Below are 27,034 nucleotides of genomic sequence, written 5' to 3'. Positions count from 1 at the left end.
TTCTAAATTTAAAATATAAAAATATCAATATTAATAATACATAAATATAACAAAATTCAGTAAAATATAAAAAAAATATACGAAAATATCTGTGCTGAGTAGAGAGTATTGATTGACTAATGGCGACTATCGACGCAAAATGATGAAGGGAAAAAAAAATACCGTGAATTATAAAATCACATCACGGTCCTTACTCGAACCCCTAGGCGCTCCGCGCTATTCAGCGTCCCTCCCCGACTCCACAATCTTGAGTCTTGACTCTTGACCATCCACCTCTCCTCCTTCGATCTTCAGCCTCCCTCCGCGCCTGGCACATCTATTGGAACTCCCTGTTATCGTTTGCACACTGCCTCGTCGGATTGCTATTGACGCATTGAGCTCGAAGAGAAATCTGATAGCACACAGATAGATAGAGGTGAAGGTGGAGGAGCATGGGTGATCTCTTTTCGTGGCTCTTCTCCTTCTTCTTCCTCATAGCCCTCCTCGTCCTCGTCGTTTACCAGGTTAATCATAAAACCCTAAATTTCTATTGTATTGTACGTACGATCTCTCCACCCCCCTTCGATATGCTTTATTTGAGAGTGCATATTAAAAGTCCCGATTTTTTATCTCAAATTTGGCTTGAAATAGTGGTAAAAATTATGCTCTTGTGAATGTCAGCTGGTCTAGTTCTAAATGTTTGTAACTGGGGCTTGTTTTGTCAAATTAAAGGGGCCAAAGGGCTTCTTGGCAGAAAGTATCTGGTATGTTACGTGTGCCATGAATTCAGTCTCTGTGGATTTTTTTCCTACTCAGCTAAACATCCATGTTTGGGGGTGTTCTCATAATTTTGATAGCCAGTTTAATTTCTTATTTTAAAGGAACTTGTTCAGTTTTATATTCATTTATCTTTTTTCATTTTTTTCTGTTTTTTTTTTTTTTTTTTTTTAATAAGTAGTTTTTATTTTTCTGCTTAGTTATGGGTGTCGGTATGTGAAATATGGCTCATAGGTTTAACAATGATTTTAAAACTCACTATGATTTGTGTAGCCTATTGGTTACCGAGAAAAAGAAAAAAGAAAAAAAAGATTTGTGTAGTCTATTGGTTAGTTTCATAAGTCTTACAAGTTACGTCAACCTTAAACTGAAGTGAGAGTTTTAAAGTCTTTCATGCAAGCCATTTTTATTCTGAAATTTAGAGGGTTGAAACTTGTACCTCTTTTCATATCCATTTAAAACCACAACATGCATCAGTTTTATTTTTTATGTTGGACTGGATTAGTTGGCCTGTTTGGTGACCCTGACCTCTATGTGCCATTTTGTTAAAAAATATTGTAACTTGTTGAAACGTTTAGATCCTGAAGTCCACATTTATCGTGGGAGTAATAATAGTACTGATAATGGTAATAGAGATCTCTTCAAGTTTCAAAATACTGAAACAGTAGTAGGCCTCTTTGCCTGTTATATTGGTAAGCATAAAGAGACCATAATTCTTGAATGACTATGGTGCTTATCTATATCAGGAGTTTGGTTCTTCAATTGCTTGTTAAAAAAATGAAAGAAGTGCTCCAATTAGCTGGATTTGAGCTTGTTTCAATCACATTGACTTTATATTGTTTGAGAACCTCTCTTGGTTGGAATTACGTAGAAGAGTTGTTTGTGTATGACATATACGCACTGGATTGCCATTCTTTCACTGTTTCTCTATTGTTGCTTAAGGTAAATGAAATACATTGCTTAACAGTCAAGCATTTCTTGCAGCTTATGTGCCTAGCTGATCTTGAGTTTGATTATATCAACCCCTATGACTCTTCATCACGAATCAACCGAGTGATTTTGCCCGAATTCATTTCTCAAGGAGTGTTATGCTTGTTCTATCTTGCAACAGGGCATTGGTGTATGTCACTGTTTTGTGTCCCATACCTATACTACAATGTGAGACTGTAAGTGTTCTTTGTTTTTCTCTCCCTTTCACCAAAAATGACGTTTTTCTATGACTGAATACGTGTAATCTGTAGTTTGTTCCTAGTACCAGTTATCCGTGTAACACTTTTTAGATGACAGCTTCAAAGCCTTCTTTAGATTTCTGACACAGTAATTGACTAGTACAATTGTTTGTTGGAATACAATGGGATGAAAGGATGTTACTGGTTATATTCCAATAATATTTGTATGAATGACGTGCATAGCATGTATGCTACTGCCATGACGCATGCACTAGTTGCTGGTTTATTGTGGGGGTCATGTCTCGGTGTCCTGAGATGCTAGAATGTGCCAAGTCCTGGGATCCTGCTAAATATCTTTCCTCCATTTGATTAGGTACTTGCGAAGGCAGCACCTGGTAGATGTCACCGAGATATTTAACTTGCTCCATCGGGAAAAGAAGCTGCGGCTTTTCAAACTCTTCCATCTCATATTTCTACTCTTTCTCTCCATATTCTGGTACTTTCATTAGAGAATGTGCTCACTTTTTCTCAGAAAATGAGTTGTTTTAATTTCGATACTTCCTGAAGAGATTGTTTGACTTTTTCTGTTTGTGTTGCAGGATGATTCTAACTGCCTTGGATGAGCACCAATAGTTGGTGACTAATTGCTTATTTCATGGAGCATCTGCTGGAGGTATTCAATGCCGCAAACTATTTTGAGGAAGTACCTGCTGGATGGGCGGTTAACTTCAAACCTGTTGTAACTGAATTAATTTCAGGGTTTGTATTTATTTGAAATATAAGTTGATCTCTTCAGGCCCAGTTTTCAGGCATTCTTTGTAACATCATGGAAAAAGGGTTCACGCATCTCTCTCTTTCCACGTACTTTTGCCAATCAGCCTTTGGATTGAGAAGCCGATCTTATATTATCTCATCATTACAATTTTTTTTAAATTTTCACATAAAATATAATAAATAATTTGATTTTTTAAATTTTAATTTAACAATTTCAAATATCAAAATAATAATAATAATATTTTATTAAAATTTTATATTTCATCTAAAATCATTTCATCTTATCTCATATTTAAATTTAAATTATCTTATTTTATCTCATCTCATCTCAACAAGTTGGTGCCATCGGAATACTGACAATGATACTTTAAGCCATTAAAAAATAATATTTACAGTTATAGAATACTTAAATATAGTATTTTTTTTTTTAAAAAAGTGAGTAAACATTAGACTTATAAAAAAAAATAATTTTTTAATACTAAATTTTACTTTTTTGAAAAATAATGCACGATGTTTGTGTAATTCATGATTTTATCTAACATTATTTGGAATCTAGAGAGATAGAAATAACTGAACTTGCCATTTTGATTATGTGAATTCCTCTAGCCTTGACCATTTTGTTTGGCATGGGGTTCTTAAAATAGAAAAATTTTATGCACAACGTTATCATTTTACTATATAAGATGTGGTATATTTATTATTATTTAATATTTTTTTTATTGGAATTTTTTTATTATCAAATAGTAAAATGTACATGAAATGAAAATGTGGTGGATAGGAATTATTTGGTAAAATATATTCATCTCGGAGGCTTTTTCCATAAACTCGGTTCAAGGTGTAAAGGAAGACGTGTAGCTTAATATTTCTTTGGCAATCCAATGGCCTAGGTACTCTCACAGAGTGGATAAAGTAGTATTCTTATTTTATTATAGAATGTTGTGTTATGAAAATTGGTTGTATAAATAATATCTATAAATAATATCTTTTGATGACATGATATCTTATAATAGAATGAAAGCTCATATTTTTGTTCGACTTTCGTTTAGCCGATGAGATGGGGGATTTAAGGGTGAGAAAAGTGTCACATTTTATGTAGTATGATAAAAGTATAAACGAAATATTGCTCTTGAGATTATTAAGAATTCTATGAGCCATCAACTGCTTGAAAATTCACAAAAAAACTCTTAAACAGCGAATGGGATCTGCTTCTCCTTAGAGAGAGACACTCCATCTTCTCTCTAGAAAACTCATTTCTGTGATAGCGATCGCCAGAGAGGTCCACCCTCCTCTTCTTCTCCTTTCCCTTTCCGCACTGTGAATACTCTTTTGAAATGGTGTTTTTTTCTTTCTCTCTCTTATGGCTCGGTTTTGGTCAGACCTGCTTCTCTCCGACCACTTTCTGGATACACGCGCCGCTCCACTGCTTTCTACAGCTGCCGATCTGTGGGAAAAAAGTGGATCCGCGCCCAAAATATCGGCACGTTACCCTCACGCGCGGCTTGTTTCTGTGTGTGGGCCTCACGCGCCGCTGCACTTTGATGCCTCCGACGGTGACACACGCCGCTCCAGCTGCTTCGTCTCGCCAAGACCTTTTAGATCGGGGCCACCCCATCCTCTTCCCACCAATGCAAGGCTACCTCGCGCTATTAGAAGTGTGCGGATTTGCATATGTTCTCTGGCCGCAGATCAGTCCTCCCGATGCTATACTTTCTATTATGTTTTCGCTTTCCCTAAACTATGATCTTGAAAAAAGGATTGCGGATTTCTCCAAAAATCACCTCAAGACAACAAACAACGGTGCACCCGCCTCTCTCACCGCTTTGAGCAGAGCTGTTTGCATTTTTATGCGAATATCTTATTACCGTCTTTTAAGACGGCGTCCTCTTGGTAGGACATGGGTGAAAACCAAGAAATTGATCGCTAAAACCCGTTTTTTTTGTTTTTTATCCACCTCTTTGTACTGTTGTTATGTTCTGGGGGGTTTGTTGAGGAACCCCACCCCCTCCTCATGTATCATCTTTGCTAATTTTTTAATGAAGTCTACCCGCTTGCTTAGGAAAAAAAAAAAAACTGCTTGAAAATTCATCTCCTTGCAAAATGATTTCAGAGAGTCCATTATCCCTGTAATGCGAAGGATCTCAATCGATGTTGAATGGCTTTGTTTCATTTTCTTTAGTTAAAGCTCAATATTTGAGAGAAGTAATATTTATGCGTAAGAACAAGGTTTGAATAGTGAGTTGTGATGAGATGAGATAAGTTATGCTGAAAGTTGAAAGTTAAATAAAAAAAATATTATTAGAATATTATTTTTTAATATTATTATTATTTTGAGATTTGAAAAAGTTAAATTTTTTATTATATTTTATGAAAAAATTTAAAAAAATTATAATAATTAGATAAGATGAGTTATGAGATTTTTATATTAAACCGGGCCTTAACGTAACAATGGAGATTTTGGGTATTATTTCTGTTGGGCCTTTGGTACTGGGGCTTGAATTTGATGGTTGAATTCAAGTCGGCCCAAAACAGCGAGTGCCGTTGTCTAATGGAAGGCGTCGAAGTGTGAAACCGTGAAAAGCCATTGCCATTTACCTAAAGCCATTAAAATGGGGGAAGGAGGAAGGATTTGATTTGGGTAAATATATTACTGATGAGAATCGCAGAACTCCCATCATCCCCTGTTTTGAATTCCAGAAGCAAACTCATCTCTCCATTCTTGATCCATTCGAAACACCTCTCCTCAGTTAAGTAATATGCTTATTCATTTCGATTTCATTTTATCACGACCATCGCCTTCTCTTTATCGTGTGTATGCGTGTAGTAATTGTTGGAATTGGAGTATGAGAGTTGATTTTTATACTAGTTGTTCCAGATTAAATTCAACGAACTGGGAGAATATTTTGTTGATTTTTATGACGCCATGACTTTTTATCTTCCACCTAATCTCGTCTCGGGCCGCTTTGCTGTTTTTGCGTGTGTGGTTTTCATGACCTATTCAACCACTGGTTACTTGGAAGTAAAAAAACACAAGCAGAAAGCAGTCCGCTCGTGCGAATCGGGCCATATCTGTCTCTCGCACACTGAGGGAGATTTCGTTCTCTTTGGTGACCCCTTAAACCCTATTTCCTATGTGTTTCCCGCTTCCTCTCTTTCTTTACGTATTTTTTGATCAAGTTCTTTTGAATCCTCCTGACCCCTTGGTACATTTTTTTCTTTTTTATCGGTGAAAGTTTGATTCATTTCCATCGCCCAGTGAATTGATTTCAAATCCCCAAAAGTTCGTCTGCTGCTTGTTCTTATATATTTTTGGGACCAGAGTTGTCTTCTCAATTTCTCGATTCCGAAACTCTCCAGAAACCCTATATTTGTAACTCGAGCTTTTATCACGCTCATTTTGCTTTCGATTTTCCTAGTCGTGCTAACTGGTAACCCGCATTGCTTACTTGGGTCTTGACTTGGAGGATGTGATGGTTGAGAAATTCTTTTGTTATAAGTAGGGAAAATTTTGTTATAATTAGACTGGTTCTACCTTGGACCTGTATATATGTGCGTGCGTGTTATATCCATACATATATGCATGTAATTACATATTGAATATTTATCCACTTAGAAATACTACTTAGGAAAATTTTACATATATGATGAGGCTCCATATGCTTGAAATCCTTTTGAAAGCTAGCAATGCTTTGTTTATAATTCATTTCATTCTAAGCTAGTTTTTGTTTTTGCTGTTTTAGTACTTGAACGTTCTTAGGTGTTTCTTTTGTATACTTCCTGTGTACATGTGCTTCGCCTATTTCATTTGTTGAATAAAATTTTTACTTAAAAAAAAAAAAAGTAGACTGCTCCTGGGCATTCGATGGAACCTTTTTCATTTCTTCAAGATTTTCTTTCGAATTTTATAATTCAGCCACAAGTTTGAATATTATGCTGTTGCAATCATGATTTTGCTGCTCACATTTCTTGGTATTTGTTCTGTAGCAGTTAAAAGGCCTAAGGGTGCTGATACATGATGGTTAATGCAACTAAAGGACTGTTCATTTCCTGGTGAGATACTTTTCTTTGGCCTGAAGCTTTCCAATTATGTGGAGGGTGTGTGCACTATGTCTGTGTGTCTGTTTTTAAATATCAAGTCTTCTTTTATTGGGAAGTTAGGTAGGCTTAAAAACCCTTGACCGAAATGTAAAGTATCAGGTGTGTGAATGGTCATGTTACCCAAAACATGTTTTCAGCTTTGAGTTTTGTGCAATGTATTTTTATTTGATCACTGTTAAGCTATCCAATCATCTCTGTTAATCTATGCATTGGGTTCTGATTATCATTTTGGTGATCGTCTGAAGAGATCCTTCTATTCTTAATCCATTAATCTAATTGGTGACCAGAGAGGACAGAATTTTCAAGCCCTTCAAGTGTTTTGCTTCATGTTGTTCTTCCCTGGTGCAAAGTTTCATTGTTGCTGAAAGACTCATCAAGTTTCTCTCTTTGCAGTGACATTCCTATGGCACAATTCATCATCAATTTGAATGCCTCGTTGCCTGCATCACAGAAGTTCATTATATATGTCTTGGATAACACTCATCTTTTTGTGCAAACCCATGTGGCTGAAATGATACGAAGCGCCATGGCAGAATTTAGGGACCAGAATTCCTATGAGAAGCCTACTTGATTTAAATCCATTTCTAAATGATTTTCACGTAACTAATACGTCTCACTTGTCATTTTGCAATTTTTTAAAGTACTAGTCATTTCGTAATTTTATCTGTTGCGTGTAAAATGTGAATTACACGAATTACTGCTTTCTTCATCTCTGTTACCTTTTGGTAGATGATTATGAATTTCGATGTACATTTTGCTTAATAATTCTAGCCCCAAACTTCTGGTTGGATTCCACTTGGTGGAGTTCATTTGTAATTCAACCATGTTTTGCCAGAGTTCTTGAACTAGCAGTAAAGCTAGAAGAAAAAGATGGGGGAAAGCTACTACTCTTTTCCAAGTCCCATAGCCATTTTATGACCAGAGCATGATCTCTCGTTCTCTTGTTGGGTTTTGGCTTGGCAAGATGTGGCCAGGTATGCCGCCCAAGAGATGCTAAAATTTTTGAGAGGCAGGCATCTCTGGCTGATTTGAACCTCGACAATGTGTAATCCTAACTGTGGACCCTGAAATTGAATGCATAATCCAATAAGCCACCTCGGGGTGACTGGCTGAGGCCCCACTTGAATAATGACTTATTTATTTATTTATTTATTTGTTCGTTCTGAAACAAAGATATTTAGATAATTATAGTATTTTCAGATAATTCATTAGGCTATCAATTTAAGCTCATGATGGACAAAGGGTTCAATTTGGCAAAAAAAAAAAAAAAAATTGATAGTTTGAGTACCATTTGAAAATATTATAGGTTGGATGGTAAATGAAATTTCCAATACGAAAAATAAGAAAAAAAGTAAGAAATAGGATCTTATTACATCAGGTGGCAGATCCGTCTCCTCCCCACTGCTTGGATTTGATTGAGTCATTTAATCTCATCTAATTATTATAATTTTTTTTATAAAAATTTTAACACAAAATACAATAAATAGTTTAACTTTTTTAAATTTTAAAATAAATATAATACTAAAAAATTATATTATAATAATATTTTATTAAACTTTCAATTTTCATTTCATCTATATAACCAAACTAAGACCTGATTTTGATAGAGAGATACTTTTATCTCATCCTATTTAACTCAATATCTAAACTCCACTGACACAAACATTTTTTTAATTTCAAATATTAAAATTTTTCATCTAATAATTACAAATTTCTAAACTTAAAAAAAAAATAACTTTTTCTAATTTTAAAACAAAATTTATATTTAAAATTTATATTTATTTATTGATTTATTTTTTTGTGTCGAGATTTTGTATGATTTGTTTGCTCTGTTGAACTGATCTCATTTATAAATTATTATGGTTCTGCATATGTTTGTACTTTCTATGTATGCAGGACTCATAACCATAGAGCGATGAGAAGGGGAATTAGAATGAGTCCTATAGGGACACCAAGAGTGCCATATAGAAGTCCTGGTGAGGGAACTTGGCAATGGGTTGATCTGTGGCATGCCCTTGTGTGTCACTAAAGCCAACTCTACCTTAAGCAAATAATCGATTGAATTTACGAATCTGAAAGTTATTTATGGCTAATAAGATAGATATGATGTACGCATTTATCAAAAAAAAAAAAAAGATATGATGTACGCTTGGGGGCTGGCAATCACAATCTACGATTCTCCTTGGCCATGGACTCAACCCAATGATCTTTAACCCTGTTGAGTTTAAAATTTGGACTTTTTGTTCTTGTTCAAAACAGCGGTGTTTGATTATTGTTGCTGGTTTGATAATCTTCCCAAAATTCAGCCTTGAAATTGTTTTCTTGAGCCAGATCGTAAGTGGATTTGGTGCCTGGTGCTCATCTATTCAATGTCAATTTTTATATAAGGATGTCATTTGTCAAGTTCCGTTGTTATTTTTATATCCTATTTATGTTTAAATATTTTTCTCTAAGAAACTCACCTAATTTTGTGATGCAGTACCGAGAGAAGGGATGATCATCAAGTTGGTCTAGATCGAAAAAACTGACCAGATTAGACTGAAACCATTTGGTTAGGTTCCGGTCTTAAAAAATGTGGACTAAAACCATTCAGTTTGGTCCCGGTGTCTATAAATTTTGGATCAGATGGAACTCCTATATATATTTTAAAAATATTTTTAATAATTTAATGTATTATTTTTATATAATAATTATATAAGTTAATGATGTAATTTTTATTTAATTTATTATCATTGACTATATAAAATATTTTTTTAATGAGTTAATTACATAATTTATATTAATAAATTATTTAATTTTAATTTAATAATTTAAATAATTTTTTTTATTAATTTATTTGGAAGAAAAAAATAATTAATCGGATCGAACCACCAGTCCTTATGAATGTTTGATCTGATCCCGTCCGAAAAAAATTGATGGACAGAAAATCTTCAGAACCGGACCGGATGGAACCGCCCAGTGCCCACACCCCCAACGGATAGCATGTTATCTTTATCTTTGTCGATAAAGAAAGAGAAATTCTACAGACAACCGCCAACGCGTCCCCGCTGCGGCCTCATTTGTTTTTTTCTGTGACGTGGCGTTTAATTAAATGTAATAAATAAATGATAAAAAGAAAATTTCTGTAAGCAGGAAACCAGACGTGAGAAGCTAAAAATGAAAATTAGAGAGAGAAAATGTGATGCGAAAACTGAAGGGAAACGAAAAGCAGAGAGAGAAAATGTTATGCGAAATCTGAAGAGAGAGAAAAAAACCAGAGATCTGAATCTGTATCTTCTTCATTGGGGATATTCTTCTTCACGAGGCGTCTAGCATTTAGTAAAAACCAGAGCTGCGTCTTCTTCGTCCAGCTGCGTTTTCTTCGTCATTTCAAAAAGCTTTCTCCCGAGCTGCGAAGAGCGAGAGAGAGAGAGAGAGAGTAAAAACCAGTTTAGAGAGTTAAAAGCTTTTTATCTTCTTCTTCGTGCATCTAGCTTCTCCCGAGCTTTGTCTCCAAGGGTCCTTATCTTCTGTTTCTGGTAGGTGTTATCTTGCCCACTTGGAACTGATTGTAAATGGGTTTTAGTTTTGGAAAATGTTGTTGGGTGCTGATGATTTTGTAGCATTAAGATTTCTGTGAACTCGAAATGGCCATGGTGTTGTTCGTGTAAGATTTTTTCAACACGATGTACTTTGCAAGTAACTGTAAACATACTGAAAATTTTCAAGTATGTGCACTAATATTTTCCCCCATTGTTGAACAAAAGAAATTGTATAATACCATCTAGAATATAATCCCAAGAAAAAGGACACGCGAATAAGCAACTTGGTAATATTTGGGTGCTGGGCATAAGGATTTGTATTCAGATTGGTCCACATCCATGCTTTGAACTGTCAACTTGCCCAAATCTGAGAGTATGCAACAAATTTCACCTTTATGATACTTTTGGTTCTTAATATTTTATTAGCCTCCTTTCAGGTTTGATGCTATTGTGTAAGCAGATGCTTTTGAGAATTTGAAGCTTGCTCATGATATTTTCTGAAGTTGCATCAAAGATTCTGAATGTGCTCAAGTGCTGCCCAGTGAAGTATACTGAGAGATTCTGCAGATTATTGTCTTTTGAGACATGTTTTCCAAACAATTATTTTTATTGGCTTCAAACATAGGTTGTATTGAATATTCTGATTTAATTTTTTCATCTCAATAATTTGCCAATTTTTCTTTTTTTCACCTTACTGCTGAATGAGTGTTTGTCAGCATAATTGTCCAGTGACTGAATTGATCATTGTAGCTTTTCTGTGACCAATCACTCTTATATTATTGAAATAATTTTATGCCTATATTTTCCTACTGTATTGTCATTGAAGATGCATTAGCTGGAGTTCAAGCTGCCAAAGCTGGTCAAATGAAGTAAATTTTTTCATATTATGTGTTTCCTGCATTAAAATCGAGTACAAATAAATGTAAACATATTGAGCTTGGGTTGGTTTCCCATGTGCTTAATCATTGTTGGTATACCTTGGAACCATTATATTATATGATTATTTGGTAGAAATGGTAATCTCTTTTTGGTGCTTGTAGATTTATAGCCGTGACAACTACATTGTCTGCAGAAACTTTAAAGGCTGCCAGTCCATCACTTACCCGGAATGAGATAGGAAGTGTTTCACTGCATGATATTCTTAGGGGTGGCTCAGATGGCTATAGTATGTAGTCCTGAGAGTATGATGCAAATGTCAATTTGTACCATTATTAATGTAGAATGCTGAAGCTACAGTTGTTTCATGTTTTAAGAACTATAAGTAAGATCAATTTTCTTGTAATTGGTGTCATATATTTTGGAATTCTTTGGGATTCAATTGCTCCTTTACTGCTTAGTGCTTCTTTTACGCCAATAAATTGGTTTAGTAATCTTGGATTTGTTCCCGTATACTTGGGCATTGCCTACACTTTTGATCAATAATAATTTGTTTATCGATAAAAAAAAAAAAAAGTATTCTTGGATTTGTTGGTTTAATAAGATGGCAAAACAAAAGCTCATGTTTAGTAATTATAATGTCATTCTCCGAGCGCTCTCTCTCTCTAAATTTGCGTAATTGTTTGCGCACAATTACTCACAAAGGCATGCCATTGCAGATGAGAAGAAGCAGGGTAATCAGTTTCTGTTTCCCTCTACATAAACCATGGTGTTGTTCTTCTTTCCTTCTAGGCCTTTTACTTGTTTTCAAAAAAAGTTGAGGTAACAGAGTTAGAAATGTAATTGCTATTGATGTGAAAACAAAACATGGACTCTCTATATTCCTCCAAAAAATGGCCACCCAATTAGATGATAATATTCTAGCAAACCTCAATTGAAAAAACAAACAACAAAGGAAGAAAGAAAAGAAATCCAAATGGTTACAACTGTGCCTTAAAAGAACTAATGGTAAATACCTTCCAATAATTTACTTTTTGCTAAGTGCCCTCCAATGCAGAGATCAATGTAGAGCTCAAGAGCTACCAATTACAGTTCCATCCACCCAAAAAAAATTAGAGTTTTAACTTTTGAGTTCTAACCCATTGACAAACTTTTATTGGCCATAAGGAAGTGCCCAAAATACTCTTACAAGAAATTGGTGGAAAAACGAACCCACAACTTCCATTGGCGAAGCCAGTAGTTCAAACACAAGAAAAAATCTTACACGAACAACACCATGGCCATTTCGAGTTTACAGAAATCTTAATGCTACAAAATCATCAGCACCCAACAACATTTTCCAAAACTAAAACCCATTTACAATCAGTTCCAAGTGGGCAAGATAACACCTACCAGAAACAGAAAATAAGGACCCTTGGAGACAGCTCGGGAGAAGCTAGATGCACGAAGAAGATAAAAAGCTTTTAACTCTCTAAACTGGTTTTTACTCTCTCTCTCTCTCTCTCTCTCTCTCTCTCTCTCTTCGCAGCTCGGGAGAAAGCTTTTTGAAATGACGAAGAAAACGCAACTGGACGAAGAAGACGCAGCTCTGGTTTTTACTAAATGCTAGATGCCTCGTGAAGAAGAAGATCCCCAACTAGAAGATACAGATTCATATCTCTGGTTTTTTTTCTCTCTCTTCAGATTTCGCATAACATTTTCTCTCTTTGCTTTTCATTTCTCTTCAGTTTTCGCATCACATTTTCTCTCTCTGGTTTTCCTTTTTAGCTTCTCACGTTTGGTTTCCCGCTTATGTAAAGTTTCTTTTTATCATTTATTTATTACATTTAATTAAACGCCACGTCACAGAAAAAAACAAATGAGGCCACGGCGGGGACGCGTTGGCGGTTGCCTATAGAATTTCTCATTCCGAAAAGCTCTATATGTACATCAATGGTCCTGGTGGAGACGCGAGTTCCTTATCAACATACCTTCTGCAATCAAATCATGCTTCTTTCTCTGTATTCTTGTTGCTTGTGAGATATTTTCCTTTGCTAAAAACTTGCTCGCTGCAGCTTACTCCTAGCATGGCAATTTATGACGACATGCAGAGCTTAAAGAGTCCTGTCGGCACCCATTGTGTGGGCTATGCCTACAATCTAGTAGCCTTTCTTCTCGCTGCTGGAGAAAAGGTAATATCTCTCTCTTTTAGAATCTGAATTAAGTGTTGACAGTATAACAAATCTCCCTCTCAGGGATCCAATGGGCCTAAAAACTGCTGCTCGATGCTATATATGCCACTAGTGTGGGGGCATTTTGACTTAATTTTCACCTATGAGATTAATGATGAACAATGGTGGGTAGTCTTTTCTATTGTGAAACATGCAATAATTACTGATAAATCGTACAGAGTAATCAGGTAAAGAAAAAAATAAAAATTGATATAGAGATTTAACGTGATTTGGTGATGTGTCTACATTTATAGAAAGTAAACAATTCGAAGTTCACTATCAATCAATTATAGTTCACTATCAGTCTACCTACTTTCAGTGTATGAGTCATATACTTCAACACTTTCCCTTTTTCTTCTCTATTTTAGTAATAATATTGGTTATTGTGAAATGCGGAGGGATGAGACTTTACCATTGTTCATAGAACATATTTATATTTTGTGTATTATGTTTGTGCAACGGCGTGAAAGATGATTCCTTTGTGTATTATGTGATGTATCTGGATGGAAAGGAATGAGAGGTGTTTTAATGATAGAGAATGTTTTGTAGATAATCTCTGGAAATTTTTTATGTTTTTCCTGTTTTCTTGGTTTTCAGCCATTGTTCTTAATGGTGGGGTAGTCCATGAGTTTTTATTTTTGTTTAGCACGTGAATGTTCTTAGGTGTTTCTTTTGTATACTTCCTATATATATGAGCTATGACTATTTCATTCGTTGAATAAACTTTTTACTTGTAAAAAAAAAATTTATAAGTAAAAATTTTATTTTGTGTAATATGCTATGAGGCTTAAAACGTGCATGGATAGATATGGTGGAGAATGAGATGTTAACAGGGAGTTAGTCACCTTGAGAGTTCGATTCAGATTGATTAGAATGGCAAAAAGGAATACATGTGGATAAATTATGGGAATTTGTACATTGATCCCAAAGGTTGAGATTAAGGCATATATAGTTGAGTTGAACCTAATATATATGCTCTTTATATAGATTGCATTCTCCTTTTATAACCTTATTTCTTGAAAGCCAAAGATAATTCTATGTTTTCTTCCTTGTATCTATCTCTAGTTCCTAATTAGGTGCATTCTCTTGTGTACTACTTGTGTTCTTGGGCTATGCGTATTTTTGTATTAATAAAATTTCTTTTAGTTATTAAAAAAAAAAAATGAATGATTTCATTTTTTAAGGGTAACCGCTTTGCAATGCCTGTGTCAAGAATTGCACTACAATCTCCTGCGTGGTCAGGTGTGACGGCATGCCAACTTTTCATGTAAATTAATCTGTTTCAGATAGTTTTTGTTGGTATAATTTTCATTTTCTTGTAATTTTATGCACATATGAAAGTGTCTACCAGGCTGATGACATTCGTAATGAAGCAAATGAGCTTCTGAGCTTCTAGCTCAGAATCCATGATTACATTTTTAATGAGTTGGCTACGAAAACGGGCCAGCCTGTGGAGGTTAGTTTGCTCTTCAATAAATCCTACGTGGTCTTTTTGGCTGTTTATTTTAAGACCTACAAAAGATGCATACTTATTTTCAATTATGGGCACTGTTAAGAAGCTTTAAACATCTCCAAAATCATATACCATATTTCACATTCTACCAAACCAAGTGTGCTTGTAAAATCTTCAATGGCCTTTTTAAAAATTTTTCTATGGTACACTCTTGGAGATTATGTTTTCCTCCATTTGTTGAACTGATCCATTTTGATTTCTGAAAGCATAGGGGATTATGATCAGCTTGAAAAACTATCTCAATGGATATATGCAGATTAACAAAGATTAACAAAGACTTGAGCAGGATGAAACGCTTTAATGCTCAGGAGGCTCTTGAATATGGATTAATTGAACAGATTGTCAGACAGCCTCGTATCAAGGCAGATGCGCTTCCCAAGGATGCAGGAACGGTGCTTGGTTAGTGTATCATGTGCGTTGCTTGAGATAATTTCTGTTTGACATTTCGTAGTGTTTCCCGACTTTATTTACAGACAGGATAGAAATATTCACTTTGTAGTTAGAAATAGTCTCATTATATATATATATATATATATATATCTTGTGATTATTTTGAGTTTTATGGCGCCTGAATGAGCACTAATTTTATAAAGCAATATTTTGTCTGGATCTTCCTTCTTTGATACATTTCTTGTTAGCATCATCCTTCAATATAATATTATATCATATCTATTGCTAGAATTTATAATGCATTGTTTTTGTCCCTAAAAGTGGATGCATATCTGGAAATGAGAAAAATAAACAAAGAAAGGAATAATATCCCCCGACAACAAGATGGGGAGAATCTAGAAATAAAAAACTGCTGTGACGTTGGAACACATTTACATACAATGACTTGATCATGTATTATCATGCTTCATAGCCGTTTAGCTAAATCAGATCGAGCTGGTTACTACGTTGTACGTACATAAGTCCCTTAGTCTCTCTTTCCTCCATTCTTCATTGACCTTGGCAATAAAGCTTTCGATTCTTCTGTTCAAACAATCGTCATCTTCTTCTTCATCTTGCCAAAATATATCGTCATCACTAGTATCATCATCATCATCTTCAACATAACCATCCGAAGCACCAAAACATTCTTCCTCGTCCTCGTCCTCCTCCTCCTGATCCTCAACGTGGTCCCCAGTCTCGTATTTCATATCTTCCTCCCCTTCATTCAAAGGAAAGAAGAGAGGCCAAGCCCCATCAACTTTTTGTGAAGGTCTGTAGTTTCCAACAAGGATGGCTATGATTATAATGTTAAAAACTGAAAACAGGAGAAGCGGACTAGATGAGAATCCATGGAGCTTGGCAGCCAAACACATGAGAAGTACTAGAGGTGTCATTATCTCGACAAATCTCATACCCCCAACCAATATACAAAAATGGGTAATAGGTGAAAAAATGTGCTATCGTACTGATCATCATGTCGAAGAGAGAATTTATATGGCGCCTGAGTTATTTAATCACTCAAATTATGTGGTTTTCTTCGAAAGAGAAATAGATTGTTGGAGTGGTATTCCATTATTTTACGTGGAAATTCAGGAAGTACACCTCGTCAAGGAATAAGAAGTTTTAAGCATGATATAAATTAAACCCCGAAACTTCCTCTATATTGTCTACTTGATTTTAATCGTGGATTCGTGGGAAGTATCCATATGGCGGCAATGGCCAACCAGAATTTCAATTCTTCAATTCCAAGCATGTTTTTTTCTTATTTTGGATTTATCCGAAAGAATCGCAAGATGATATCATACATCAACCGTTTAATAAATTATTATTTTTTAAAATGACAAATTCAATAATTAATAGTTTGTACGATATTATCCTTAAAATATAAGTGACAAGAAGGTAAAATATATAACATTTTCCTCTCGAGACTTGTGGCATCTGCTGCCATAAAGGGCATGACTTTATTCATTGCACCTTAGGGGTTGATGAGTTCCATTTTTTTTTTTTCCTGGGAAATTTCCTCACGCACCCCATTTGCCCATTTGGTTCATAAATTCTAGCTCATGTATGAGGGACTTTCTGACGGAATATTTAAAATTCTGTGGCATAAACTAAAGCCCCTTTCATTTGGGTAAGGTTTGAATGTGACAGGTCATCGAAACATATGATGGCCCAAATTGTCGACGTGATAGTACTTTTCAATTCAACGCAGAACGCGCGTGGGAGTGGAGTGGCTTCTTATAAAAGTCGAGCTCTAGACCTTCCAACTTAACGATGTGGTTGGATATTAATAGTAATTTAACTTTTTTCAATATTTATTATTATTATTTATTATTTTATTATTATTTTTTATCTAATTTTATTTATATTTATTATTTTTTAACTATTTATTATTATTATTTATTATTTTATTATTACTTTTTACTTATTTTTTATTATTATTTATAATTCTACTCAACACCCAAACCCATCCCGTTTAATTTTCCACATCAAGAACTTTTCGTACCAAAAATATTGATGATGACATAACACCCATGATCTCATGTGGATGATTGCCTGGATCATGAAGTTGATAGATTAGCAACATGCATTCCTATTTGTTGTTGACCTGGCCCGACGTATTGTGTAGTCCGTGTTCTCATCTGGACTAGCTACCTTATTTTATTTTATTGATTGTTTTTTGTTTATTTGTTTGTTTTTTCTTTTAAATAGACTTCAATTTAATTCATAAAAAAAAGTTATAACTGTAATCAATAAGTCAAGATACAAACCCTGATTACAAGTCAACTACTCATCTATTATAAGTTCCTCCGCACACAACTTTAATTATGCCAGATACCGTCTAAAATTTTTACAATGATATAGCCCTTCTAAGATGCGAGACTCTGTACAAATAGAAGTGTCCATCTCGCCTTATCTGTGAGACAACAACTCATTTCACCCCTATCCTCCAAAAGAGGGGGGGAATTCTCACCCCCATCCTCTAAAGGAGGATAATGACTCACTACCCTACTCCTCTAAAGAGAAAAGAGAATTGTCTATTTCAATTTATTTTCTTTAACCTAACAGCATAGTAAAATGAATAAAACCACTGATAACCCTAACTGAAAAGACAAAAAACAAAAAGCATTGTACGCTGCTACCCATGCCCACTAATTGCACCGTATGCTCTGGTACGCTTCTGATCAGGAGTGCCCATGCTCGTCCCCATGCTCTCCACTAACTGCTGCCTGTGCTCCTCCCCATACCCTCCCAATCCAGAACTCCAGCCCTTCGCCATCATCCTCTACCATTACCGGTAACCTTCGAACGGGACAACTCTCGGTTTGGGCTGGCATAGACAAAACCCATAGATGAACACCCTCCGTATCTTTGTTTAACAACCATGCCCAGAGCCACCGGTTGCTTATTTACAGACATCCACAACCAAACAGAGCTAACAGATCTAACAAAATGAAAAAAACAAAGCCACCAGCCCGTCAAACCCGTAGCTGACAGCAGACATCCATAACCAAAACAAAGCTAAACAAACAAACCATCAAACCCGTCACCAGCTCCGTCTCCTCCAGTCCATATCTCCAGCTCCATCACCGTCAGCCTAGCCCATAACCACAAACAAACCAACCTCCACTTCGGCTAGAAGAGACGAAACCAGCCACTGAGAGACTTATCTTTAGAGACAAAACCATAAACGGAACCAAAAAAACTGAGAAACTCCAAAAAAATTGTGTCACCCCTGCATCGCCCACCCCCCTGAGAAAACTCCTCCCTGAGCTACGCTTGAACTCCACCCCATAAGAAACACCTTATCCCCCCATGCATCTCAGCATGAATACCGAAAATATACTTTGTTTTCCATAGATAAAACAGAGCCTCTTAAACCCCACGGATTACACCCAAGCCTGCAAGTATTTCAACACTTCTGACGACAAAACGCCCAGACCTCACCCACATAAGAGATTCTTTGTTTTCCACCACGCCTAGCTACGTGGTTTAGATTATGGTGGTCAACTTAGAAAAAACCTTCAAACCACACCATTCCACGGCAAAAAACGAAGTCAAGGCCCTCTTCCATTGTGCAATCATCATTCTACCAATCGCGAGATTTATAATGGAGGATGACTTCGGGCTCCTTGACCAGGAGGTGGAACTATCAACCACCATACCACCGCCATACCGACGCTTTATTTGTAAACGGAAAAAACTAAAGACAAAAACAAACATAAAAGCTTGAGGATAACTAGAAAACAAAGAGGAAATGAGGTGGGAAGGGAGGAGCCAAGGCTCCCACCTCCCCTCCCGTGGTGTTGCTCTGCTTTGTGTTTTAGAGAGATATAAGAGCTTCTCTCTCTAACAGTTGTTGTTCTTATTGTTTGTTTTATTGATGAAACAAGTCGATCACGATGTTGTTTCTTTTTTATCATTCTCGTGGTGATGGCAAGAACTTTGAGTGGCTTAACTTGTAGATCAATAAAACAAAGAGTACTTCAAGAAATAGGATCATAACTATTGAAGGCACTCGGACCATTTTATCTTTGACCAACATTTTTTTCTTTAATGCTAATATAATTATTAGGAATGACAATATGTGACACAATCTGTAAACTCAACACGAACATGGTACAAAAATAATAGGTTTTAGTTTTATATAAATAGGTTCGGGTTAAAACAGATTGATCTTAAAACACAATTAATAAATGAGTCAATAATAAATCAACCTGTTTAACTTGAAATCAATCTATTTAAATTTTACTTCAAAATTACAATTTTATTATTGTTGGATTGTAATATTGATATTGTTCAATATGCTTATATTTTTATTGTTGAGATATTAATTTTGGATCTATACTCATATTTGTTATTGTTGGATTTCTAATATTGATTTTTATTATATGTTAAAATCTGAAAATTATTTATATTTTTTGTTAGTAGATAATCTTATTACTTTTTTAAGATATTGCGGCTATTAATAAATATAGATTTTACTTTTTATGTGAGATTAAGTTAATTAGGTCATATGAGTTATGTGTGTCAGTTCAACTCATTTACATAAAACGGATTTAAACAGATTGAAATTAATTGTGTTGTGTTAATCCATTTCTAATTAATTATTAAACAGGTCGTGTTGTGTCACCCATTATTTAAATGGGTTGTATTAAGATTTGAATGTCTTGACCAGTACTTTAGTTTAACGGATGTGTTTGGGTCGTTGATCTATATAGTCGAATATCTATGACTTCATACGATGTGAAAACGAATTGCCACCCTTAAATATTATATCATCACAAGAGAATTAGTTAAAAGGGGTGAGAGTGAATGCTAGTTACAAACAATACTAAAAATACAACAAATTGTCATAATCCAGTATAATCCAAAATGAGCCAAATGCTCAACGCAAATGATTCTCATATATAAATAAGAATGATTGATGTGTATAAGAGGCGATATGTAGATTAAGGAACAAATAGTGATTCTTAAGCATCGATTCATACTGATGATATATTCTAGACAAAAATTGGACAAAATGATAATAAATCTTAGAATAAAAATGATATTTACAGTTATAGATTGCATAAGCGGCATGCACTTTTTTTGAAAAAATAAATAAATAAAAAATTCACAAAAAAAAATTAATCTTTTAATAATATTTATATAACTCATGATTGTATATAGCATTCTCCAAGGAGTAGCAGGCCATCAACAATATGTATCTAGAATGCGTGGTTGGTGTTGGTAAGTGAGAAAGTCGTAATTTGTAAAAGCAATAAGAAAACCCAAGAAAAAAAGAGAGAAAACAATGGAGGAAAAGAACCGAGAGGGTGGGCAATGAGGAAAGGGGCCTTGGTAGGGGAGATGGAGAGCTACTACCTCACCGCGGAACTCCCAAAAGAGGTGGATGAATCATGAACCGAATGTGTATCGATGAAGGAGGGAGTGATCAGCAAAATAACCAGGTAGAAAACACAAGCCTAGTCAAAATAAAAGATAAAGAGAGCATTGAATCATCGGAGAGAGAGGTTTGTTTGCTTGTTTTTTGTTTTTTTCGATTTTCTTTGACAGTGTAGTCAATATTCATAATTAGATCAAAAGTTTGATCATGACGACCACAATATTGCAAGAGGAATATAATCATCCCGCAAGATGACATTTTTTGGAGAACCATTGCGGAATAACTTAACACTGGAGACGTGAGTTCAATTCAGAATGCCCAAAACAACTTTCAAATCACAATCACATCAATTCAAGAAGGAAGGTTCAAGTGTAGATGATGTTACATCAAACTATTCTACTCGACAACAGCGGCAACATAGGTGGTCTACACTCAGCTAAAACTAAGATAATTCTACCTAAGGAGGGAAGGGGAAACCCCTGCACTACAACAACAGGCTGTTACTGCTATATATATATATATATAGCTGATAGTAGTTTACAGACCAAACAAACGCAGCGAAAGTGAGCTTCAACTAATCGAGTTCCATTGCCAATGTGGTCAGTAACAATCCCGTACTGCACAACAATGTGACGCCCTTTATATTACCCTCCAGGTAGAGTTACGTTAATGTCAGTAGGCTTATTCCTGGAATCTGGTGGCAACGAAGACCAAGGCTCTGCACTAGATATAGGAACAGCTGCAGTAGGCGTGGCAATTGATACGTACTCATGTTTCAGTTTTTTGGGCTTTTGTTCATGTTGATTCCCTGTCAGAAAACTCCCAACTACGACCTGTAACATACCAACAAGAAGGTAATATCAGAATTTGACCCCAGGCTATGAAACTGTCTATACTGATCATCATTTCCAACAAGGTGAGGAAAAAAGATTTGGATTGGAAACTAGTTCTCGGTTCTCTTTTGCACCAATTTGTAAAAGTAAGAGCCATGCCTGCACGGGACTTGCAGCTACTAATAGACCAGCAACACCGCCACCTACCACACGCCCATCTGGACTTGCCAATGAAACACTCATCCCACCAGATCTGCTCCTCGTTCCCCCACTTTCATTTGGCATGAATGATCCAGATAACGACAATATCTCAAAACGACCCTGTGAGAACAACAGCATAAAGATCTTGGGTATATGCTAGCTTTTTTAGCAGCAGATAATTTAATGACATGATAGAATTGATAGGATCATAAAATGATACATATAATAGAAGGCGATATGATGAGAAAATGGCCAACGGTTTGGTCAAAGGTTTGGCACAGTGGCGGATATTGGATTGGAATTGTGGTTGTCAGACTAATAGTAGCAGTCATCACTTTTTATAAACAATAATGACAAAATAAGTACATACAAAAACTTTGTACTTCTAAGTTTGGGACCAATGGCACTGACCACCAGACAGGACCAGCTGACCCAATGATGAATACGGATGAACAGACTAGATGGCGGTCCACATGACCGAACATAAATCAATTACTAGAACTAGAAAGCCATCACTGTTCTCAATGCAGATTCCAGCAAGGCCAACATGGCAGGAATTACTAACTTAGAATGAAACTCATTTAATGAATTTGATCCTCCAATATAAAAGTCCACCAGCTTTTTAAAGGGGGATAAATTGCATCACCTCATATGTCAATGTACCCCCAGAAGAATCAGGCTGGCGAAGTGTAACGCTTGATATCACGCCATTTGCAGAGAGAATGCATATAGCTCGAGGCCCTTGCTGAGAAAATGATATGACCTTCATTGTAACATCCTGCAACAATCAAGAGGAACGTCACCTTTATGATAAAATTCAATTTAATTGCTTGAATTAGACATTAAAAGCATACAAATAGGAAGTACTACCAAATCGGCTCGGAATGTCCTTGAGCCATGACCCCTACAACCCCAAGGGGTGCAGAGTCTAAAGCAGAAGTACAAATTTTGGTGACCATTCCCCCGCTCCAGGGGCAATACAAAAACAAAATGCCGTCAAATAAAAAAATCAAAATTGATGCGACGTTGACCATCTAATTCTCATTAATTTGTAGAGTTTCAGAAATTAGTAAAATATATATCTATAGGCACAAGTAATCAGTATCCACGTTAGGCCCAAATTGGGAAAGCAAATAGATTTTAAACCCTTCAGAATTTTCCCAATTACAAAAACCTTGTTTTTATGTGCTTGTTGACGGGAGAATTTAAAAGAATTTGCATTGGATGATGTCCTCCTTCAATCAATTACAGGTCAATATACTGTAAACTTGTATGATAGAGAATGAACAGAGAGGTTGAGGGCTACTAGCATCCACTCTTGCCATTGCAATCAATTATGTAGTAGGTAATGTTTATAGCCAAGACATACAATGGGTATGTGAACTGGCGGTACACATACACTATTAAAATAAAACCTCCAATCTGCTCAGAAGAAGAAACCACATATACGCTATTAAAATAAACTGAAACCAATTTACACTAGTAGTTCACTTTTTGTAAGACATTCAACTATCCTAGAGAAAAAAAGGATACCCCAATGCAATGCAGAAAAATAAGTTCTTTCTTCATCCATAGGCTAAAGTACTCTGATCATTTACCAAGTAAATCTACGGGAAATCAGTTAAAGGCCAAATTTCTTGTATTCAAAGATTGTTATTCTTCTCTGACCATGAAATCAAGATATTATCTTTTTTTTTTTTTTTGATAAATAAAAGTCAAGATATTATCTTCATATAGGCCAACCATAACACAGCAGAATTTCTTTCAAATCATTCAAAGGACACCTTTATTTTCAACAATTACCTCGCCGGAATTAACAGTGATGATATGGGGCGTAAAATTGGCACCAACAGAGCATGCAACCCATTCACCTACAGAAGATTCTTAATATATCAGTAAACACAATAAGGAACCTCCTCTCTGCAGTAAATTTGAAAAATTCACTAGCCATACCAATATATAGCATGTTTACCACCGAATAAACAATGTAAATTGCCTCATAATTTTTTTTCTTTAAAGCAGAAGATTTAAAGAAAATAGAAATCTCATAGGTATCATATCTATTGAAACATGCAGAGACTTTGTTCAACTAAGGGCTATTTCATTCTTTAAAATAAATGAATTCATCACCGATCGTATCAAAATGATAAATTGACTTTCACAATGAGTACTCATAACATACGTACCACAATAAAAGAAATTAAAATCACAAAATAGCCATTATTTGTGAATATTGCATCTCACCAGGGGAAGATCTTATATTGGTACTGGCAACATGCCCATTTTACATAATAGGATTTCTTGGAATTTACAAGTTATCACATAATAGGTTTCCACACCAAGGCTCAATCCAATTCCACAGTACTTATGTCAGAGAGTTGAATACCAGGAATTCACATATTCCAGATAGACTTATGAATGAATAGGACATTATTGACTCAGTCAAGTTATTCCTCATAAATGTAATTTTAACACACCATGCTTCCATTCCCTTTTCACTGTCCTATTCACTTCCAAACACCAGATAGTCCTATCGCTTGTGCTTGCTTTTCACTCTCAAGACAACAGTCTCACTCTTCTATAAAGCGAAGCAAAGTGAATGGCGCTGAAGTGAAGAAAGCTCAATAAACACACACAAACACGATGCAAGATTTTGCTACCAGACTAAAAAACTAGGTAAATTTTTTTCTGATTTCTGCAAGGGGAAGAAAAATTAGTAAAAAAAAAAAAAACTGACTATGAGAAGGCAAGACTAAAGAGTAATGCTACATAATTTTTGCGTACTCCCGACGCACTCCACTGATATGATTGGCTGCTTTAATTTTTTTTAATAGACAACCAATCACATCAATAGAGTGTACAAAAAAATATGCAAAAATGACTACATATAAAATTTTTGATCTGGGTAAATGTAGATGCTATGTTTTCATTCCCAAGTTCACATTACAACCATGCATAACAACTTAGTTCTGGCTGATGTTGCAGAAACTGTAGTATACAACTTTCCTACAACTGATTACCAATGTGGCGAAAGAGTTTAAGATATCTTGAAGGAGTGCAGGCAGTCAGGCACTCTAGACCACATAAATAAGAGGAGGGAAGAAGTCAAAACAAAAGGTCCTGATGCATACTCAGATTTCCAACTGACTTGGTAGACCGAATCAAAATACATAGTAAGAGGCTAGAATATTGAAGACCCTTAGATACTTCTAACCATATCCCAAGAAACCAACAAAACATCGACTCAGAACTAAATATCTAGAGAACGTGGAAACAGCTTCCCCCTTCCCCCTTCGCAGTGACGGCTGTTGAAGTTAAGTTTCGAGTCCAACGTCTGTTCACATCACTCGCAAACTTTTAGCAGGTACCCGAAATTGGCACCTTGCACAATTTTGTTCCTAAAAAGGTGAAATGAGAGCCATATTAAGAAGATTCCATCTTTCTCACACTAGCGCAAAAAACTCGCCATCTTTTCGGAACTACCAGAAACATCAAGTCTCAAGATCTCTCACTAAGGGCATCCAATCAGAGGTCCCACACCTACCCCCAAAGCATCCCCTAAACTCAAGATCACTTCCCCGCAAAACCAAACCAAAACCACCCCGGGGCCCGGACTGCATCAAGACAACACAAACTACAAGCAAAAACACCCAGCAATCCGATTTTTAACCAAAAAACAAACACAGTAGAGCAGATTTCAAGCGTATCTAGCCATACACATTTTCCCCATACCTATATTCTCCACCTCAAACTTGGTCTTGCTCACCGAGCTGGCTGGCTTCACTTTTCCACGCTTCTCGGTCGAGAAGTCGATCACCGGTGGCGGCGCGGAGGACGATATCGGCTTCGGAGACAGTGCCATCGTGACGCTACCGTCAAGCCCGTACTTCCTAGGCCGACCTCTCTTCTTTTTTGCCGGCATAGCTGGAGCAACCACAGTCGCTACCGTTGAAGGCGGCGCACTCACTTGCGCCGCCGCACTCGGCGGCGGAGCTGATCCAGCAGTCTGAGCCGGATTTTCCGTCCTTGGAGCTACATGGTAGTCCGACGGAGCATCTGATCCTACCACTGTAACCCCAGTACTTGCCTCCATAGTTAAACTCCACAGGTTTTTCTAAAGCTTCTATTCAAAGCCCATTTTTCTCTTAATCTAAATCACCAGAAAAAAATAAAATCTAAGAGATTTTGAAAGATATGAAAATCCAAAATAAGAAAAAACTAAACTTCGAACCCAAAACCAGAAATAAAAAATAAAGAAAAGCAAAAGCTTCAAATTTTAGAGCTTATGAAGCTTCTTTTGAGTGTTAAACTAGCAGAAGAGCTTGAAGAAAATATTATTGCAAAACTAGCAGTAAGATTTCTTCTGCAAAACTAAACACTGTTGCAAAGCTAAGCTGAAACAGAGCTCTGAGGGTGATGATCCTTTTTTTTTTTTTTTTGGCTGTAAAAATTATTTTTATTTTTAGGAAATTGGGTGAGATTGAGAGGAAAAAAAAGACTGATTTTTGTGCCCTTTGATTTTTGATTTTGTGATTTGAATGAAAAATGCAGAGATAATAAGAAACCTTTGTTTTTGTTGTTTTAGCTAATTGGTGCCTAACTTTGCAAAGACTGTCCGAATTGAGATTAAAAAAAAAATAAGTGGGAAAAGAAAATATTGAATAATGGACAGTAATGAATATTGTTTAATATTTTATGATTAAAAACATTGATTTTAGAGTTTTGGTTGGAATCTGTTGAAGATAAAATATAAAATAAATTTGAAAGTGGGTTGGGGAGTATTATTTTTTTCCTTTTTCTATTATTCTCTGCTTTTGTAAAAGTAGACAAACAGAAATAATAAGTAATTATTATCAACATTATCATATTTCTTTTTTTTATTATATCATATGTCTTTTTGTACTGTAACATATCATATCTTTATTTTCTATCCAATATTATATTTATATATATATATATAGATATATATATATATCTTTTAGGTGAATGGAAAGTAAAATTTGGTTGCCAAGAATTGAAGAAATTGTTTAGATAAGGAAACGAGAGGGGTTGTCCAAGGCAAGCATCCATTTTTTCTGGGTGACATAAGCATTACCTTTGTGCAAGCAAAGAGTGATAAAAAAGCATAAGCAAAAATCTTATTTTTATTCAACACTCTTGCTTTTTTTCATTTTTAAACAGTATATTCTTCTATTTTATTTTATTTATTTGATAAAAATAATGGATATATTTCCATTTCCCCTTGCTGAGAGAAGTGAAAGGAGG

The 27,034-nt window shown here is 35.5% G+C and overlaps 4 protein-coding genes and 2 long non-coding RNA genes across 10 annotated transcripts; 4 read left to right on the top strand and 2 right to left on the bottom strand.

Moving 5' to 3' along the window:
- Window positions 1–152: 152 nt before the first annotated feature.
- Window positions 153–2,771, top strand: LOC122280663 (protein cornichon homolog 4-like). The gene is made up of 4 exons (XM_043091640.1): window positions 153–503; window positions 1,741–1,922; window positions 2,299–2,421; window positions 2,525–2,771. Exons 1-4 carry the CDS (start codon window positions 432–434, stop codon window positions 2,556–2,558), a joined length of 411 nt encoding a protein of 136 aa, XP_042947574.1. The 5' UTR covers window positions 153–431; the 3' UTR covers window positions 2,559–2,771.
- A 2,488-nt stretch (window positions 2,772–5,259) lies between these two features.
- LOC122283022 (general transcription and DNA repair factor IIH subunit TFB5) lies at window positions 5,260–7,615 on the top strand. 4 transcript variants are annotated; one of them, XM_043095157.1, is made up of 3 exons: window positions 5,260–5,443; window positions 6,684–6,746; window positions 7,188–7,615. In XM_043095157.1, exons 2-3 carry the CDS (start codon window positions 6,709–6,711, stop codon window positions 7,363–7,365), a joined length of 216 nt encoding a protein of 71 aa, XP_042951091.1. In that variant the 5' UTR covers window positions 5,260–5,443; window positions 6,684–6,708; the 3' UTR covers window positions 7,366–7,615. The 4 variants fall into 4 exon arrangements, with proteins under 4 accessions (XP_042951091.1, XP_042951092.1, XP_042951094.1 ...); XM_043095158.1 differs by having other exon boundaries at window positions 6,681–6,746; XM_043095160.1 differs by having other exon boundaries at window positions 5,260–5,447.
- Window positions 7,616–10,825: 3,210 nt separating this feature from the next.
- On the top strand, window positions 10,826–11,597 carry LOC122280800. Its single transcript, XR_006230027.1, has 2 exons — window positions 10,826–11,184; window positions 11,356–11,597. It is a non-coding gene; the product is annotated as an uncharacterized LOC122280800 (long non-coding RNA).
- Window positions 11,598–13,114: 1,517 nt separating this feature from the next.
- On the top strand, window positions 13,115–15,451 carry LOC122280799. 2 transcript variants are annotated; one of them, XR_006230026.1, is made up of 3 exons: window positions 13,115–14,643; window positions 14,753–14,857; window positions 15,171–15,451. It is a non-coding gene; the product is annotated as an uncharacterized LOC122280799 (long non-coding RNA). The 2 variants fall into 2 exon arrangements; XR_006230025.1 differs by having other exon boundaries at window positions 13,115–14,668.
- A 338-nt stretch (window positions 15,452–15,789) lies between these two features.
- Window positions 15,790–16,239, bottom strand: LOC122282472 (glutamic acid-rich protein-like). Its single transcript, XM_043094422.1, has one exon. The coding sequence runs from the start codon at window positions 16,237–16,239 to the stop codon at window positions 15,790–15,792; it is 450 nt and encodes a 149-aa protein (XP_042950356.1).
- A 4,822-nt stretch (window positions 16,240–21,061) lies between these two features.
- LOC122280580 (AT-hook motif nuclear-localized protein 1-like) lies at window positions 21,062–26,430 on the bottom strand. Its single transcript, XM_043091537.1, has 6 exons — window positions 26,335–26,430; window positions 25,502–25,919; window positions 23,573–23,640; window positions 22,416–22,547; window positions 21,728–21,889; window positions 21,062–21,568 (listed from the first exon to the last, which is right to left on the bottom strand). Exons 2-6 carry the CDS (start codon window positions 25,860–25,862, stop codon window positions 21,380–21,382), a joined length of 912 nt encoding a protein of 303 aa, XP_042947471.1. The 5' UTR covers window positions 25,863–25,919; window positions 26,335–26,430; the 3' UTR covers window positions 21,062–21,379.
- Between the last annotated feature and the right edge of the window lie 604 nt (window positions 26,431–27,034).

This window comes from Carya illinoinensis, chromosome 11, assembly GCF_018687715.1.
Source record: "Carya illinoinensis cultivar Pawnee chromosome 11, C.illinoinensisPawnee_v1, whole genome shotgun sequence".
Classification (NCBI taxonomy): Eukaryota; Viridiplantae; Streptophyta; class Magnoliopsida; order Fagales; family Juglandaceae; genus Carya; species Carya illinoinensis.
This window is presented reverse-complemented; position numbering and strand designations above follow the sequence as displayed.

Bases quoted from the DNA above. Each gene is read 5' to 3' on its own strand.
- LOC122280663 (XM_043091640.1), top strand. From the start codon at position 432: ATGGGTGATCTCTTTTCGTGGCTCTTCTCCTTCTTCTTCCTCATAGCC. The intron at 1,923-2,298 runs GTAAGTGTTCTT...CCATTTGATTAG, and splicing joins CTATACTACAATGTGAGACT to GTACTTGCGAAGGCAGCACC. The intron at 2,422-2,524 runs GTACTTTCATTA...TTTGTGTTGCAG, and splicing joins CTCTTTCTCTCCATATTCTG to GATGATTCTAACTGCCTTGG.
- LOC122283022 (XM_043095157.1), top strand. From the start codon at position 6,709: ATGATGGTTAATGCAACTAAAGGACTGTTCATTTCCTG. The intron at 6,747-7,187 runs GTGAGATACTTT...CTCTCTTTGCAG, and splicing joins AAAGGACTGTTCATTTCCTG to TGACATTCCTATGGCACAAT.
- LOC122282472 (XM_043094422.1), bottom strand. From the start codon at position 16,239: ATGACACCTCTAGTACTTCTCATGTGTTTGGCTGCCAAGCTCCATGGA.
- LOC122280580 (XM_043091537.1), bottom strand. From the start codon at position 25,862: ATGGAGGCAAGTACTGGGGTTACAGTGGTAGGATCAGATGCTCCGTCG. The intron at 22,548-23,572 runs GTAATTGTTGAA...TGATTGTTGCAG, and splicing joins TCACTGTTAATTCCGGCGAG to GATGTTACAATGAAGGTCAT. The intron at 21,890-22,415 runs GTGATGCAATTT...TTGTTCTCACAG, and splicing joins GGGGTACATTGACATATGAG to GGTCGTTTTGAGATATTGTC.